Source organism: Ranitomeya variabilis, chromosome 5 (assembly GCF_051348905.1).
Source record: "Ranitomeya variabilis isolate aRanVar5 chromosome 5, aRanVar5.hap1, whole genome shotgun sequence".
Classification (NCBI taxonomy): Eukaryota; Metazoa; Chordata; class Amphibia; order Anura; family Dendrobatidae; genus Ranitomeya; species Ranitomeya variabilis.
In genome coordinates this window covers 646,722,051-646,739,236 of record NC_135236.1, presented here as the reverse complement: position 1 = coordinate 646,739,236, position 17,186 = coordinate 646,722,051, and the positions used below count along the sequence as shown (strand labels likewise).

Genomic DNA, 17,186 nt, shown 5'->3' with positions numbered 1-17,186 from the left:
AAGGGGCGAAGCCGAGATACCAAGCACAAGAGGGCCGCTGTTTTTTGCTTTTTTTTTTTACATTTTTATTAATTTAGCTCAGTACTATTTGACTTAGCCTGATTTTTTCAGTAAATTGGACATGATGCAACACATTCTGTAACGGACAAAGAGCTGATATTTATTGAGGATGCAAGAATGTCACCGTCATTCCTTCAGGAGGAGGGGAGTTAGTGACCAATGCCAAGTTTTAATATGACACAAATTCGCATTCAGTTTCCACGCTCTGGTGACAAATGAAATATATTTGTTGTGTCTCGTCGGTTTCCTGTATGAAAAACTCTGCCAGGCTGAAATGTGGCACAAAAACTCGAGTTAATGAAATAAAATGTGACCCAGATGTTATGAGATGAAAACTGTTTTCTTGTATCACCATAGACTAAATGTAGGAAGTGTCCACAATTAGTCAGGACCGTCCATCTTAGCAGATGTCACTCGTCCGGATCTCAGCACCAGACTCAATAAAAGAGCAGATGTCCTTAAAAGTGCCATAAATTACACGTAGAAACTTCCTATAGTAAAGCAATGACTTATAGTAACTCCCAATAACTACTTGACCTTGTAAAATAAGACATTCGTGATCTTGAACATTTGCCTTCGTTTGCCTAAATTACATAAGACTGGACCATATCTGCATAGATTTTTCTTTGCATATGCTCTAGAAATTGGGGAAAAAAAAGGAGGCACACTAGGACCCTGCAGTGTCCCAGGCTGACTTTTTTTTAAAGCTTGTCTTTTGGAGTAGAGGAACTGGGAGGGATCAGGATCCCGAGCGAAGCTCTCCTTAAACCTGCCAGTGCCTGCCACATCCAAACAGATGCTCCAACTACTACTTGGACACCTCTCTCGCTGCTGTCTTGAGAGAGTCTACCTCCCCTGGCTAAGTGAGTATTCAGATAACTCTGGGGAAATCATCCAAAGTCCTGCTTGGCTCAAAACACACATTCATCCCATACATTTGGCAGCTCTGCTTGAATCACAAAATAAAAAAAAAAGTTTTACAATATTGGAGAAGCCGGAGGATACAGAAGTAGGATCGACTGGAGCTTCTAAAATAGAATTCTCAAGATCTAGGATTAAAAAAGCCACTTTAGACTTCAAGATCAGCCTGTAGTCAAAAAGACTAAGGATAATACTTAACCTGCACATAGTCAGATTTCATAGGATTCCTGAAAAATCAGAAACATCAAACCCATGTGCAGTGAGAATATCTTCGCTTTCGAGGAACGGATAGAGACTGGATACATGACATGGGTACAAATTTGGCTCTAGTTGTGGCCACGTTGTGCACGTGAATGATTGCAGAATTCCTCAGGTAAGGAACTTCTCTTAGACACGTGTTGATGGCATCAATCCAAAAAGTTCTTCCGAGCGTAGAACATCTTTGCACGTGACTTCTCTTATGATTTCTTTGAGAAAACTGAACTGTTTTCATTCAGCAAGAACTATAGAATAACCATTCATGGCATTAATATGAACTAAATGAACTCTGAAGGACACTGGATTATTCGTTTCGAACTCGGACTTCCAATATTTATTCTAGATTTTGCTGTTAGACTTTGATATTTCTATTTCTTTTCTAAGGAGATACTAGCCGTGGTTGTTGGAGCCCGGGTTATGGCTGTTCAAACCCTAACAGGATTTTCTTTGGTCAGCCTCTTAAGCTTCGGTTACATGTCTTGGGACTGGATGAAGCCAACAGTACTTGGGGATAGTCCTGGTGATGAACCATCTAAATTTCACGCATCAGCTCCATTAAGACCTCCACATATTATATTTATCTTGACGGATGACCAAGGCTACCATGACATCGGGTACCATGGATCAGATATACAAACTCCAACTCTAGACAGGTTAGCTGCTGAAGGGGTCAAGCTGGAGAACTATTATGTCCAACCCATCTGTACTCCCTCTCGTAGTCAACTTATCACTGGCAGGTAAGAAAATGTTATTATCTTGGAAATAATTATTAACCAGTTCATGCAGACAGTATGTTATCTCAGGCCCTTCTGTAAATTATTCTATTCTTCCAAAAGTTTGAAACGTTCAAAAACTTCACTAGTCCTATGCCACCACGTAAAAGATGCACGGGTCTCGTGAAAATTCAGCTGGCAAATGCCAGAAGTAGACTTCCTAGAGGGTCATTTGCTGAGGGACGACTAAAGTTACTGAATATGTAAACAAGAGATCACTTGTGTAGCCAGCAGCCCTTGCCAAGAAAGGAACTGCGTTGGCCCTCTTCCAGTTTGATATTAACTCTTTTGATGAAGGACAGAGGAATGTAAAGACTGAGTGTAGAAATGCTCAAGCTTTTGCACACAGTAATCTTTTCAGTTTTACTAAATGTGCTCTGAATGGGTTAAATGGTTAAAAAAAATTAAAAATATAGATTCTGTGTTCTCGGTGTTCACAAGGACCATTTTGCCTTCAGGTATAGAGTTTCTGCTGCGTATGTAGTTTTCCCCATGGGATTAACTTCCTGATTCTAGGAATGATAGGATGTGCTTACCTGAGAGCTGAACATTGGGTGATGAAAAGATTCGCAAACAAGGTTATGGTGGAAAACTAAGATATTTGTTCTTGTACATGTAAGAATTATCAATTAGAAAGCTGGGTCATAGAGTAGAAGGGATGTCCTCTCTGGCCAAGTCATTACAACTTGGATAACTTTGTTTTATTATAATTTTACAGTAACTCATCCCTAAGAATAAAATTACGTCCCTTTTAACATAGTATTTCTACCAACTCCTTGTATTTATCATCTTGGTGTTTTGCATAACTACTAAACCTCAGGACCTTATAAGACAAATGGATCGCATGTAGTGTCTAACACTATAAGTGTTACATTATCACTTAGTGAATCTTCTCTTTTCCCTTTATTAATCCAATGGTTTGGTTGGTTTGTTCCGTATTCGATCCATGGAGGATCCCTGAGGTCACATGGACTTTCTAATGGGAAGTAGACCACATGTGACATCTCCAGTTCAAAAAACTATAGTTGTAAATCTATCATGGATCGGAGGTATGCATGGTCTGCCTCTGTTCCATCTATTGTCTATGGGATATAGTCAAGCACTGTACTCATCAGTCCCAGAGACAATGGTGGAGCAAAGGCCTTTCATGCAGATCCCTACAGGTCAGTAATTTGTCCTCTATCTTACGCATAGGAGATAACTTCATTTTTTTGTAAAAATTCTTTAAGGATTACCCGGTGAACCTACGTAAACAATTGATAGCTGTCAACCAAATGTTGAGTGGTCCGACAGCTATTTTCCCTGACTCCCTCAGAAACATGAGAACTTAGCTAGGCTCTAGAGGTCTCTATGAGAGAGACACTGCCAGACTCCTCTGGTGGTGACTTATCTCACCAAGACCAATAGGATTTCCATACAAATTCAGAATTGCTAGCTCCTTCCAAGACTCCATACACATTGGATTCGAGACCGAGTCTGCCAGTATTGGTGGGTTTGGCCAACATTGGTCTAATGTGAATGGGGCTGTTAGATTTCACCCTGTCTGACCCCATTGTGTGATCCAAAATAAGCACTGCAAAAGATGACTAGAAGTCACCTTTTGCTACATGAGCATGATTTTTATCTCTTATATACGAACCTCTGTGTCTCTGGAGCCACAATAATGCAAATATATGGAGACTTCATTCAGTAATTACTTAGTACAAATTAAAGAAGTGATACTGAATTAAGTAGGACTTGACCAAAGTTGGATTTTTTTTGTATTATATAATGGTTGAAAGAAGGTAAAATACTGGGTAGAAAAACAGTAGGAGAAAAAAATCATTAGAGGATGGGTAGATCACATAATAGTATGTATGAATTGGAGAAACCTGGTAGTTTGAACCATTGAGGCAACCATGGCAGTCCTGTGACAATGGTGGGCAGGGTATACTTTAGGTATGTCCTACACATTTTCTTATTTAATATTGCACCAGTGGTTGGATGCTCCCTTGGTGATGTCATGGCTATTGAAGACATCGCCCAAGACCCCATCATCCTTGATAGTGTAGAGCCTGATCCTAGATCCCAGAACTGTCATGGCTGTGGATTGGACAGGCCAGGGCTGGTGATGTCACTTATCAATGTTTGCCTCCTATTTCTTTGGGCAGCAGTAGCCAAAAAGAGGAGCATCAGCACATGGGAATGAAACTTAAATATAGCAGTCCCCACTGACCCAGAACGACTCCAGAACTTGTAGTTACACATTCCCACTTTTGTGATCAATGATAACATTTTTTGGATTTTGCTTAAACCCAGGCCCCATAGCTTATTCAGATGGTTTACGAGGCTACAAATTATATCAGTAAATCATTACTGTGAATACTATATTACTTTCCACCAGGAATAGACAACTTCCCGCTCTCCAGCTGTTCCAGAGCGACAGCTGCAAAGCCCCAGATTGTATCATACACCAGAAAAGAGGTCAATTTTGTATTCGGTGAGGGACTCGTAAAGCTGAGGAAAAAGGAATTATGCTAAAAAAGAAATGTAAAAGGTGAAAGATTACTTTAAATCAATAATCAGTGTTATTAAAAACAGTGAGAACCTCATAGTCTGGGGAGTTATTATTTTATCAACCTAGAAACCTTTATTTGTATTACTACTTCTTTTCTTTGTACTGGAAAATCCATTATATGGATGTCAAGAACATTCTAACAACCAAAAGTTTGGAAAAGTTATTTGTCATCATAATAGATGCATTAAATCACATCCATTTGAGGGCTCATTCCTATGTGTAACAGCTCATCCATGCAAGATGAAAACCATCACTAAGATCTTTGCTTGAAGTATAAGAAAGCTCAATGTCATCCAAGATGTATCCGATCAAACCACGCTTCCATCCTTAAAGGGGTTGTCCACTTTTAGCAAAGTGGGCCCCAAACATTGTAAAATATCTAAAGAAACAAACTCAACAAGAACTCATCCTCTCTGGGTCCAGTGCCAATTCCTCGCCGATGCTCTGGTCTCGGTGTTATGGTTGTAGCTGGTATTTCACGTAAAAAGGTGTGTGTCAATGATCTAGCCAATAACTGAGCGCTGCGGATTGTACACTGCGCTCAGCGACACATGAGGTCAACCTTGGCTCAGTCGTTGAACTCAGTGATTGGCTATGTGATGTCACCTCTACAGCCAAAACATTGAGACTGATGCAACGGCAGAAAACCGGCACTGTGCTAAGTTTAGGTTAATACTTTCTTTTAGGCATTTTACAAAGTTGTGATCCACTGTCTAGAAAGTAAACCACACCTTATTGTAGGACATAAAGTGATCTAAGAATTGTCCATTATTCTTTTCATATATTAACATATCTCAGATGCTCATATAAACCTCTTGCTGTTTTTCATATTTACGGAAAGTGATCCCACAAAGTGATAAGGACATTTTTTTCATAGCAAAAATAGGGATTAAAACTTAACATTTAATAAACCATTAAAAGGTACCAAGACACAACAAAACATATATAATTAGAACCTTTCATAGGTCTTGTAATGAAAACACACACACGAGAGAAACGGGGGATACGGATATCACCCCACTGTTACCATTCTGTGACGGAGCTTACACAGTCGCAGCTCTCTGGCGCACAACTTACCCTCAGGTCAGTCAGGGAACTGCACCTAGAATAAGTAGTCGCTGCAGAGGCTGCCCTGTCACGTACTGGTTATCGGGGCACTCTGCAGTGAGGGCGGTATATATATCACCAGTCCCAGGCCGGGAATATATATAAACCTCCGATCCGTCACTGCCAGGATCCCCCAATAACACCAGAATGGTATGCTGCCAACAGTTCCTTGTTAGATATAAGCCCGATCTGTTAACAAGCTTACATCGGGCCTGAAACCAACCCCAGGTAGCGTATAAGTACTAGCCGAACTCACGGACATGGGAAATTGGGTTTTGAGATAAAAGAGCAGCCCAAGATTAATTGATATTTTAATTGCCGAAAGACGCACTAAAATCTACAAATATATACAGAGAAATATGCAGAAAATACTGCCAGAGGTAAAGATAAAAATTAGGGTACGGTACAAAAGTTAGTTGTAGGTGTCAAGTTACCATTTCTTATAGCATATGGGCCCCAGGGAAGCGCTCGAGTCCACAGGCACCTTCTTATTTGCTGGTCCATCTCCACACGTGACGCGATGTGACTTCCATTTCAGAGCGAAGACGGGGCTGAAAGTATGTAGCTAGCTTTTAACCCTTTGCACACCCCCTTCCATATTTACCACTACCCCCCTGGGTTGGGCTGAATTCTCTGCCCTTTACATCCTAGCCAAAATAAACGCATCGGGAGGCGGTTATTTTTTCTTAACTGACACTAATATTTTCTACCCATGTTATGGATGTCTATACAGCGGCTGGATGCCCACAGATCCACATGAGCATTTCAAAACTCTTGCTAGAGATCCTAATGTGTATCTGAATTGGGTGAGATCGTTTCAACTTATTATTGGTCTGTATCACCCTGCCAGGTCCTTCCACTACATGCCAGTGGTACTGGCATTGGTAGTCATTTGCAGATGGTAGTCAATTGCAGAAGATTGGTGCTTTATCAGAGCCTGGTAGTTTATTTTGGCAGACCTTTTTAAGGTTCTACTTATACATGGTTTTTTGTGTCTTGGTACTATTTAATGGTTTATTAAATGTTAGGTTTTAATCAATATTTTTGCTAAACTTTTCCATATTTAGCAAGACAATGTAAAGTCACCTGGGATGTAGTCCATTATTATCATTAGATCTCTGAGATTTGTATCCAGCTTGTTGAAATAAACCTTGCTATAAGTTGTCCTTTTTGATTCATGAACTCATTACCCAATGCTATTGACCTTTTCCACCCACTGTTTTCTGTACAGTCAATCTTCCCAAGTACAGTTTCTCATTGTCCTTTTCTTTTTATTTCCTAGATATCAGATCCATACTGGTTTACAACACTCCATCATTCGTCCACGGCAAGCTAATTGTTTGCCCCTTCATCAGGTCACACTGCCTCAGAAGCTACAAGAAGCTGGCTATGCAACACACATGGTGGGAAAGTGGCACCTGGGTTTCTATAAAAAAGAATGCCTCCCAACGAGACGGGGCTTTGACACCTTTCTTGGTTCTTTGACCGGCAATGTGGACTATTACACTTATGACAACTGTGATGGACCAGGAGTATGTGGCTTTGATTTACATGAGGGAGAGAATGTAGCATGGGATCTTGCTGGCAAGTACTCCACACTTCTCTACTCCCAACGTGTAAGCCATATCTTGGCGGCTCATAACCCACAACAGCCAATATTTATATACATATCTTTCCAAGCGGTGCACACTCCCCTTCAGTCCCCTCGGGAGTATATATATCAATATAGGAATATGGGCAACGTAGCCAGGAGAAAGTATGCTGCCATGGTAACTTGTATGGATGCAGCTGTAAAAAACATCACTCGGGCTTTGAAAAAGTATGGTTACTATGACAACAGTGTTATAATTTTTTCATCGGACAATGGAGGTCAAACATTTTCTGGTGGAAGTAATTGGCCTTTAAGGGGCCGCAAAGGAACATATTGGGAGGGAGGCATAAGAAGCTTGGGTTTCGTCCATAGCCCCTTGATTAAGAAGAAAAGGAGGACTAGTAGGACGTTAATGCACATAACAGACTGGTATCCAACAATAGTAAAATTGGGAGGGGGAAATATTTCAGACACAGAGGGACTAGATGGTTATGATATGTGGCCATCAATCAGTGAAGGAAAGGAATCATCTCGGACTGAAATTCTGCACAATATTGACCCTTTGTATAACCTTGCCAAAACTGGGTCCATGCAAGAGGGTCAAGGTGTGTGGAATACCGCTATTCAAGCCTCTATAAGAGTCAAAGACTTTAAGTTGATAACAGGAGATCCTGGTTATAGTGATTGGATTCCACCTCAGACCCTCACCAACTTCCCAGGAACCTGGTGGAATTTAGAACGTCATACCGATGGAGCTCGTAAGTCTGTATGGCTCTTCAACATCACAGCAGATCCTTACGAACGTCATGACCTGTCTGCACAGAAGCCAGACGTGGTGAAGGAATTACTGACACGTTTGGCTTTTTATAACCGTAGTGCAATTCCAGTGCGGTATCCTAATGAGGACCCGAGGGGTAATCCAGAACTCAACGGTGGTGCCTGGGGACCATGGGCTAGCGAAGAAGATGATGAGGATGATGAAAACTGGATTAGAGGAGGACATTTAAAGAGCACAAATAAAAAGAAAAAATGCAAGATTTGCAAGTTAAAAACTTTCTTTCGAAAGCTGAACACACGTCTTATGTCTAATCGCATCTGAAACAAAAAAATTAAGAAAATATTTTTGCCCTTGTTTTCAAACTGTTTCTTGTAGCACAATTTACTTTGGATTAATTACAGATGGATCATACAGTGTAGAACTCTACAAGGCTCAACGAGCACTACAAGTCCAAAGAAGCTGGATGTAGCATTTATGAATGCATCATACACAATTCTCAATATACAGAAGAAATTCAAAGACTTGACATGTAATCCGGATGGATTATACAGACGACACTTTTATATGGTTGAAATGTAATCAAGCACATTCTAAATATTAAAGGGAATATTTACTTATTTTGGACGACTTCCAGAGCCTTAAAGACAATTTATAGTAATGCATTTTTCAAGATGAATTAATTCACGGACATAATATATACTAATATTTTTTTTCAATTATAGGCAGTACGTATTTACTGTGGCACTTTTTAGATTAAGAAGATGGCAGTCTAGAAATTAAACTTTCTGTTTGTGGATATTTTTGATTCTGTCAGAAAGAATCTATTTTTACAGATATACTTACAGTAAAACCTTCTCAAGACAAATTCCCAAAATTTGGAAAATTGGTCTTCTGGAAAGGTGGTCCTCTCAAAGGAAAAGTGTCAATATATATAGAAGATAGGGAATTGAAACTAAATTATAGAAAATCTGATCAAGAGAAGGATGTTCTTCTCAAAGAGGTAATTTTTGTAGAGAGGTTATTATTCTGTCAAGTGACTTGACCGTATGCTAAGGTTTTCATATCTGAAGCACAGGAAGTATCTACCAAGCTGCTGTTTTACTGTATCTTTGTCAAGACGTTCAACAGACGATGGCAGGTCTTAGGACAGCCAACAAAAAGGCCTTCTCCATTGCAGATAGATGATAAATAAAAAATTAAATGTTTCAAAATGTGACTTAACAAATCTATTGTCATGTGGTGGGCTACGAGATTGTTCTTTAGATATACACAGTTACATAAAACATGGAAGTCTGGACAAAGCAAGATGCTAAACTCATGACTATGTTGGTTTGAGAAATCCAGTATAATTTACCATAGGCGATTGTTGAAGTAGAATACAGAATTAAGGTTTTCTTGACTATCATTGCACATCACAGACGGGACTGGTATCCAAAACCTGAAATTTCAGAAATATAGGAGCTAGGCAGCTTCGATATGTGGTTATCATCTGTTAATCAACTTTGATAAGTCAAGAAATCAAAGTTAAAGGCCTATAAAGAAGGACGTAATTGCAAAGTCAAGTTGTATAGAGTCATAGAGTCAAATATTGAGGAAGTAAGCAAGGATTTGGTTTCCAAGTTTAACTCTATAAAGGATGGTCAATGAATTGAAGACTCAAGTGGTTGGATAAGGGTCCAGTGGTCACATCAGGGTCTAAAGAAGATAGTTAAGGATTAAAAGAATGAGAGGGATGAAGAGGGACAAAGTTGTCTAAAGCATGAAAAATTGAGGAGGATATAGTTATAGATACTGGAGCCCAACTCATTTCCACAGATGTTTGAACATTAAGTAACAAGGGAGTAAAGGACGTTGTCAAAGTTTAGATGAGTGTCCTATGCTAAAAGATGGAAAGGGTTTCAAGGAACAAGTTTTAGAATGGCGGCATATTTTGATAAAAGTCATCCAAAGGAAGAGAGCCCAGTTTAAATAATTGGTACGGTTTGCTAGTTTCTTTATATACACCTTGGTTCCCCTGGTAAATGTATTTGATGGCCTATGTACAGGATAGGTCATCAATAGTAGATTGGTGCCGTTCTGGTCAGAACTGCAGTATCCCCACAATCAGCTGCTCTTTGCTCTAGTGGCTGCTTGATGTGGAAGCTTTGAACAGAGGTACTGAACACTGCTGCTGGCTGTTGCTGGGCGCTACTGAACACTGCTGCCGGCTGTTGCTGGGCGGTACTGAACACTGCTGCCGGCTGTTGCTGGGCGCTACTGAACACTGCTGCCGGCTGTTGCTGGGCGCTACTGAACACTGATGCCGGCTGTTGCTGGGCGCTACTGAACACTGCTGCCGGCTGTTGCTGGGCGGTACTGAACACTGCTGCCAGCTGTTGCTGGGTGCTACTGAACACTGCTGCCAGCTGTTGCTGGGCAGTACTGAACACTGCTGCCGGCTGTTGCTGGGCGGTACTGAACACTGTTGCCAGCTGTTGCTGGGCATTGAAGCACAGCTCTTTTTCTTTCACATAGAAGCTAAGCTGGAGTAGCCGACAACGGTCAGCAGCGGTTGCTACACTTTGACTAAAGTTGCACTTAAGTGCTCCGTTCAAAGTTTTTATATGTGGAGAAAAAAAACAGCTGTGCAGTGTGGTCGCCGTGTGTTGGAAATCCATCGATATACTATTGATGACCTATCATTAAATACCTATGCTCGGAAAACCATTTAAATGACAGAGGGGAAATATTTTATACAATCTCCTGTATGCAATATACTTACTACCGTAGATAATTCTCCAAGACTGGCCTTTTTCATAAGCCAAACTTAAAAAACTTACGGAATAAGATGTACCAAAATTGTGGACACAAGTTGAAATCTAAATTATCAAAAGTTGCATATTTTTGGGCCCCATTAGGTTTTGCTCAAAAATTTGCAACTTTTATTCCCAAGAGGTGTCAGACTTTGATGAATTCCTCCATGAGTCTCTTCCTACCAACGACTGATATGAATTTATGTTTAATGATGACCAGTACAATATCATTAGTAATGACTTAGGCTTTTCGGCACTCATACCTCACCTTGCTAGAAAGCCAAAAAACTGCCTCCATAAAATACGCGTAATAGAAAACCTCTCATCTGGTGACTGTTTTGTCTTGGTTTGTCCAGTAATTTTAATGTTGACATTTATAAAACCATGGAAAAATAAGTTTGTGCAATATAGTTAGATTTCTAAGAGCCTGAAGGCTGTAAAAGAAAGGTGAGTCATTCAAGTAGGAAGATGATTTATCAAGCGTTATGTGGAACATTAGAAATGCCTTTGACATGGCAATTTAATGGAAAAGCAAATCCTTTTACACTCTGGATTGTTAATAAAAACGGAGACGAAATAATAAAAGCATCAGCTTGTTTCTTCAGATAAAAATGTTCACACCATGTGTGGAAAGTGTTGGTGATGTGAACATGGTTGCTACCAGGTAAGTAGAACTGTGGCATGTAACACTGACATCACCAATCATAGAAAAAGCCCCAATAACTTTCCTACATGGAATCACTCTGAGGGACTGGTTAGCAAAACATGGCTGTCTTCGTACTAAAAAATAGCGCCATTCCTGTTCACAAGTTGTATGTGGTATTGCAGCTGTGCCTCAATCACCTTACTGGAGCTGAGCTGTAGTATCAAAAAATACCTGTATGGAGCTGTTTTTGGAAAAAGATTTTGGACACAGAGCTGAAGTCTCTCATTCATTCTCAGGATCGGTTGGGGTACCAATATTCGGACCACCATATTTTTCTAATTCTGGACAATTCCTGTAATGGATGTCTGACTATTGGTTCCCCCACCGATCCTGAGAATGAATGAGAGACTTTAGCCCTGTGTCCAACTTTTCCTCAATTTCCACGACACCTAGTTGAGCACTAAATCAGCACACCTTCGTCCAGTGGGACTGCTGACGTTGAGCGGGGGCGCCATGTCAACTGTTTAGGGTTCCAACCTCCGCAGTCAGGTAGGTGAACAGTTCGACAGGGTTTATTATGGACCTTTAGCCTTTTGTATATTCCTGTTCCTGATATTATAACTAACCCTTTTTTTTAAAGAGTTTTTGTATATACAGTACTAACGTATACTTTTAAGTGAATTGCATTAAAAGCTATTTTTTAGGGGTTTTTTCTACTTGGTTCTTACTGATATTTGACCCCAAATTGCCATATAGTTTACAATGTTTTTTTTTTTTCTTTTGTTATGTACATTCCCCATTCCAGAGCATCTTTTCTTGGAAATCTATATTATGTCTTTCCTTCTGTTATTCCGCCTGGAAATGTATGAATAGATATACAATTGGGTGTTACCATGAACCTTGTCAATCTTATATGCCCCAAAACTCTTTGACACTACTCAGTGAGTGGTGACCGTATCAAGTTTTGTAGGGACACATCCTATTGACAGCAGCAGTGGTAACACCCAGTTTTCCTGGGCTTCAGTATTGTTTGTGCACATATTTACTAAAACTGTTTCATCAGTAGTACTGACAGTTCCCTTTTAAAGGGGTTGTCCTGGATTTTAACCTTAACCTATCCTAAGGATAGGTCACCAATGTGTAATCGATGGGGGTGCAACAACTGGCACCCCAGCCAATCAACTGTTCCCGGTGTTGGCCGAAACTGGCCAGATAAGGAGCTGCACAGCTCCGTCGACGTAATAGTGGCCGCAGCTGGGTACTGCACATGCACTCCTACTGGCGGATGTGCAGTACCCGCCCCTATACAGTAGACAAAGCTTTGCATTGCAGATTCGTAACTGAGCAGCTGATCGACGGGGGTTGCTGGGTGTTGCACCGATCAGACATTGTTGACCTAAGGATCCTAAGGATAAACCTGCAATGTTAAAAGTCCTGGACAACCACTTTAAATAGAGGGGTATATTTGTGTGATAACGTCTGTTGTTTCCCCTCCTGCCATATGTGGTGTGCTGTCATCTAGTGTACAAATAAACTTATCACACATTGCCCCCATTTAAAATGACACAATATGGTGCCCCCAAAACATTTCTAAAAAGTTGCCTATATAACAAAGCCACCATTAAACAGTGCGAAAATAATATGCTGCACCATGCAATGCCTAGACTATGCTCTTATGACATTTGAAGCCAATGTTTTGGAGAAAAATAAAGGAAATGCTACATGTCAAGAGTATTTCATATGCCAGAGGAAGACGATAACCTGTGAGATTTGTGTGTTTCTAATTTTCACGTGGACTTATGTTCAGTGCGCATGTCTATGTGTTAAAGGGACATTTTTACAATATTGGCCAAAGATCTAACTGCAGGTAGTTGCTAACCACCTGCTTGTTGTGCCAAATACCGCTCTTGCAGGTGATTCAGCTGCTTCCCCTGACATTGCGTCAACAGAGCAGTGGCTTCTAATCTGCTCTTCTGCTCTGATCAGTTGATAGGGCGTGACTGCCAACATCATGCTGATTGACATCCGGCTCTCCGCTGCCTAACTGCAGGAAGCCAGCTGTCAATCAGCATGACATCGTCGTCAGTCACACCCCATCGACAGAGCAGCCTGGAAGAGGAAATGCTGCTCTGTAGATGAATCACTGGTAGGAGTGGTTGGTGGTTGGTCTGGGTCAGTGCCGGATAGAGCAGACAGGAAGTTGCCGCTGTAATCAACTACCCCATCTGTTAGCTTTTAAGCCCACAGTAAAACAATTAAAATGGTCCTGGAATTGTCGGTTAATTTTCGGCAATGCCTTTTGTGGGTATGCTGAGCTATGCTGAAGCTGCAGCCGATTATGAGTTAAATTCTGTTGTTCCTAAGACTGGTGGAGGCTGTGCAGACAGTGTGTGAGTGACAGAAGACATTATTTGGACTGGCTTCCTTTCAGCCTGTGTCAGTGGTAGAGGGCCTGTGTAGTGAGCAAGAGGTTACAGAGGGAAGATCGTCTTTGTGACTGTCCCAGGTGTATGAAACCAGTCACCCATAAAGGAGAGGAGGCAGTGGCTTTCCAGAGAAGAGCAGAAATCGGTGTCGATAATGGAGGATGAGTGCTTACTGCTTGAAGGAAAAGCCAACTTCCAGGTGGGCAGAGCTGAGAGAGAATGTTATGCCCAGAGTATAGGAAACACAGAGAAGTAGGCCATATCCCAGGAGTGGTGTAGTTCCTATACGGTGGACAGCTATACTGAGTCAAGTGCTCCATGTAGTATAATGGGCCCCATATATTGCTCCATAAAGTATGATGGGCCCCACATAGCGCTCCATACAGTATAATGGGCTCCATATATTGCTCCATACAGTATAATGGCCCCATACAGTATAATGGCCCCCATATATTGCTCCATACAGTATAATGGGACCCATATATTGCTCCATATAATATAATGGCCCTATATAATGTTCCATACAGTATAATGGGCCCCATATAGTGCTCAATACAGTATAAGGGCCCCATATATTGCTCCATATAATATAATTTCCCTATGTAATGTTCCATACAGTATAATTGCCCCATATATTGCTCCATACAGTATAATTAGCTCCATATATTGCTCTATACAGTATAATGGGCCACATATATTGCTGCATACGAAATAATGGCCCCATATAGTGCTCCATACAGTACATAGTGGCCCTATATAATGTTCTATACAATATAATGGCCCCATATGTTTTTCCATACCGTATAATGGCCCCATATATTGTTCCATACCGTATAATGCCCCCATATATTGCTACATGCAGTATATAATGGCCCGATATAGTGCTCCATACAGTATGTAATGGCCCCATGTAATATTCCATACAGTACAATTGCCTCATATATTACTCCATACAGTATAATGAGCCCCATATAATCAGCACCGGTTTTTGACAAAGTGGGGCCCTGGGCAAAAGTTTAAAGTGGGGCCCCAAATGCTAATATATTGCACTATCACACAGAAAAATGTTAGTTGTATTTACATGCGCTGAGTTCAGTCTGACTTGATGAAGTCACCGCCAGTCACTGATTCTGTGCTCGTAGCATATCATTCACCAGTGTTTCTCCGCCTGGACGGCCACATCTTGGCACCGTCCAGGTTGAAAACTGTTCATCCCCCAGGCATGGATTACGGCATGGGACAGAACGACAGACAGGTGAGGGATATGGTTGTTTTTTATTTTATTACAGGAGACAAGGGATTCAATGGAATGGGCATAAGGAGAGTATAACTGTTTGTTATTTTTGGAAAAGTGTGTTTTATTTTATTTCAAATAAAATACTTTATTCTGACTTTGTCTTTATTTACCATGTAACAATAGAATTAGTAATGGTGTGGTGTCTTATAGACACCTCTCCATTACTATCTCCATTACTAAGCCGTGGGCTTGATGTCACCAGACAATACAAAGGTGACATCAACCCCACAAATATGAATCCTACTTGCCACCACTATAGGGCAAGTGGGAAGAGCCGGGCAAAGCACCAGAATTGGCACATCTAATAGATGTGCCTTTTCTGGGCGGCTGCGGGCTGCTATTTTTAGACTGGGAGGGACAATATCCATGGCCCCTTACCAGCCTGTGAATACCAGCCCCCAGCTGTCTGCTTTAGCTTGGCTGGTTGTCAAAAATTGGGGGGACCCCGCACCGTTCTTTTTTTAATTATTTATTTAAATAATTAAAAAATACTACTTGGGGACTCCTTTATTCTTGATAACCAGCCTTGCTGAAGCTGACAGCTGAGGGTTTCAGCCACCAGCTGTGAGTTTTGCCTGGCTTGTTATCAAAAATACAGGGGAACCCATGCCATTTTTTTGTAAATTATTTATTTAAAGTGTAGGTGCTGGCTGATGAGTACCCCCATCATCCACTCCTGCTCTCACTGTTATTAGCGGAAGCAGGCGTCGGCTGATGGGGGAAGCAAACCCATCAACCGATACCAGTGACTGGAGGTAAACTTTATACGTCCGATCATAGCTGCGGGCTCACACTGTCATTTGACAGCTTGGGAACCGCTGCTGTCTGATTGTCGGTAATGATTTTACCACCAATCAGAAGCAGTGTTTGCTGCGCTGTCATGTACATGACAGCGTGGTAAACACTGGATGTTCAGGCCCCCCATTCAAGTGAATGGGGTCCGGGTACTGTTCTTTTACCCGAACCCAAGCTTTTTATAACTGTTCGGCCGAACCAGCTGAACCCAAACATCCAGTTGTCGGCCTATCTCTACCACGGAGGCCTGGAACCACACCACTGCATGGCGTTCAGGTATTCATATAGAAAAGATAAAAAGGTCCAGCTTCCAAAGTCGACTAGAACGTTAAAAGTTCTTTCTTTATCGAAAATCCATTTGAAACCACATGCACATTGCTAAAAAGTAAGGTGGAAGAAGACCCTGCGCAAAAAAACCTGTTTCGAATTTTATCTCGTTCTTAATCCTAGTATCAGAAGTTTAGAAACCTGCTGAAGCCGCAGAAAACAAGTCTCTCCTCCAAAGTGTTAAAGAGAATCTGTCACAAAGTTTTTGCTCGCCTGTCTGAGAGGAGGATGATGTAGGGGCAGAGTCCATTGATGTGTCCATTACTTTACGGCAGTTTTGATTAAAAACTGTTTTCTCTGCTGCAGATCTACCAGTTCTCTCAATGCTGAGCTCTGTATGACCCCTTCCACAACACTGATTGGCAACTTTTTGTGTACACTGTGCATAGGCAGAAAGTAAGCTGCCCAGTAAGTGACACATCACTGGAATCAGGATCTTTGTCTCTATATTATGCTCCTCTCAGATTAATGGAATCCTGTTGACAGATTCCCTTTAATAAAACCTAAAATTAATGCCTAAAAGGAGTTCATGGATGGGCATAGCCAGAGGCCATGGTGTAGATCTGACCCAAGGAAAAGTAGTCAGGTTGCTGGCTTGTAAACCTCCACTGCCTACGATGGAAGCATAAATCGTTCTGTGAATGATCTTAAACAGGTTTTATTTTTAATGATATTATAATGATATTATAATAAGCCTTTTCTGTGTCTGGCCATTGCTTTTTTTTTAAATAAAATACTCATACTAATAAAAGAATTACATACGGTAGTTATTAGGATATGGATTATCAGGGTATGTGCACACGTCAGGATTCCTTGCAGAAATTTTCCTGACAAAATCCGGACATTTCTGCCAGAAAT

The 17,186-nt window shown here is 41.0% G+C and overlaps 1 protein-coding gene across 1 annotated transcript; it reads left to right on the top strand.

Annotated features, from left to right (window-relative positions):
• Positions 1-844: 844 nt before the first annotated feature.
• ARSI (arylsulfatase family member I) lies at positions 845-8,503 on the top strand. Its single transcript, XM_077266318.1, has 2 exons — positions 845-1,976; positions 6,959-8,503. Exons 1-2 carry the CDS (start codon positions 1,657-1,659, stop codon positions 8,364-8,366), a joined length of 1,728 nt encoding a protein of 575 aa, XP_077122433.1. The 5' UTR covers positions 845-1,656; the 3' UTR covers positions 8,367-8,503.
• Positions 8,504-17,186: the final 8,683 nt, after the last annotated feature.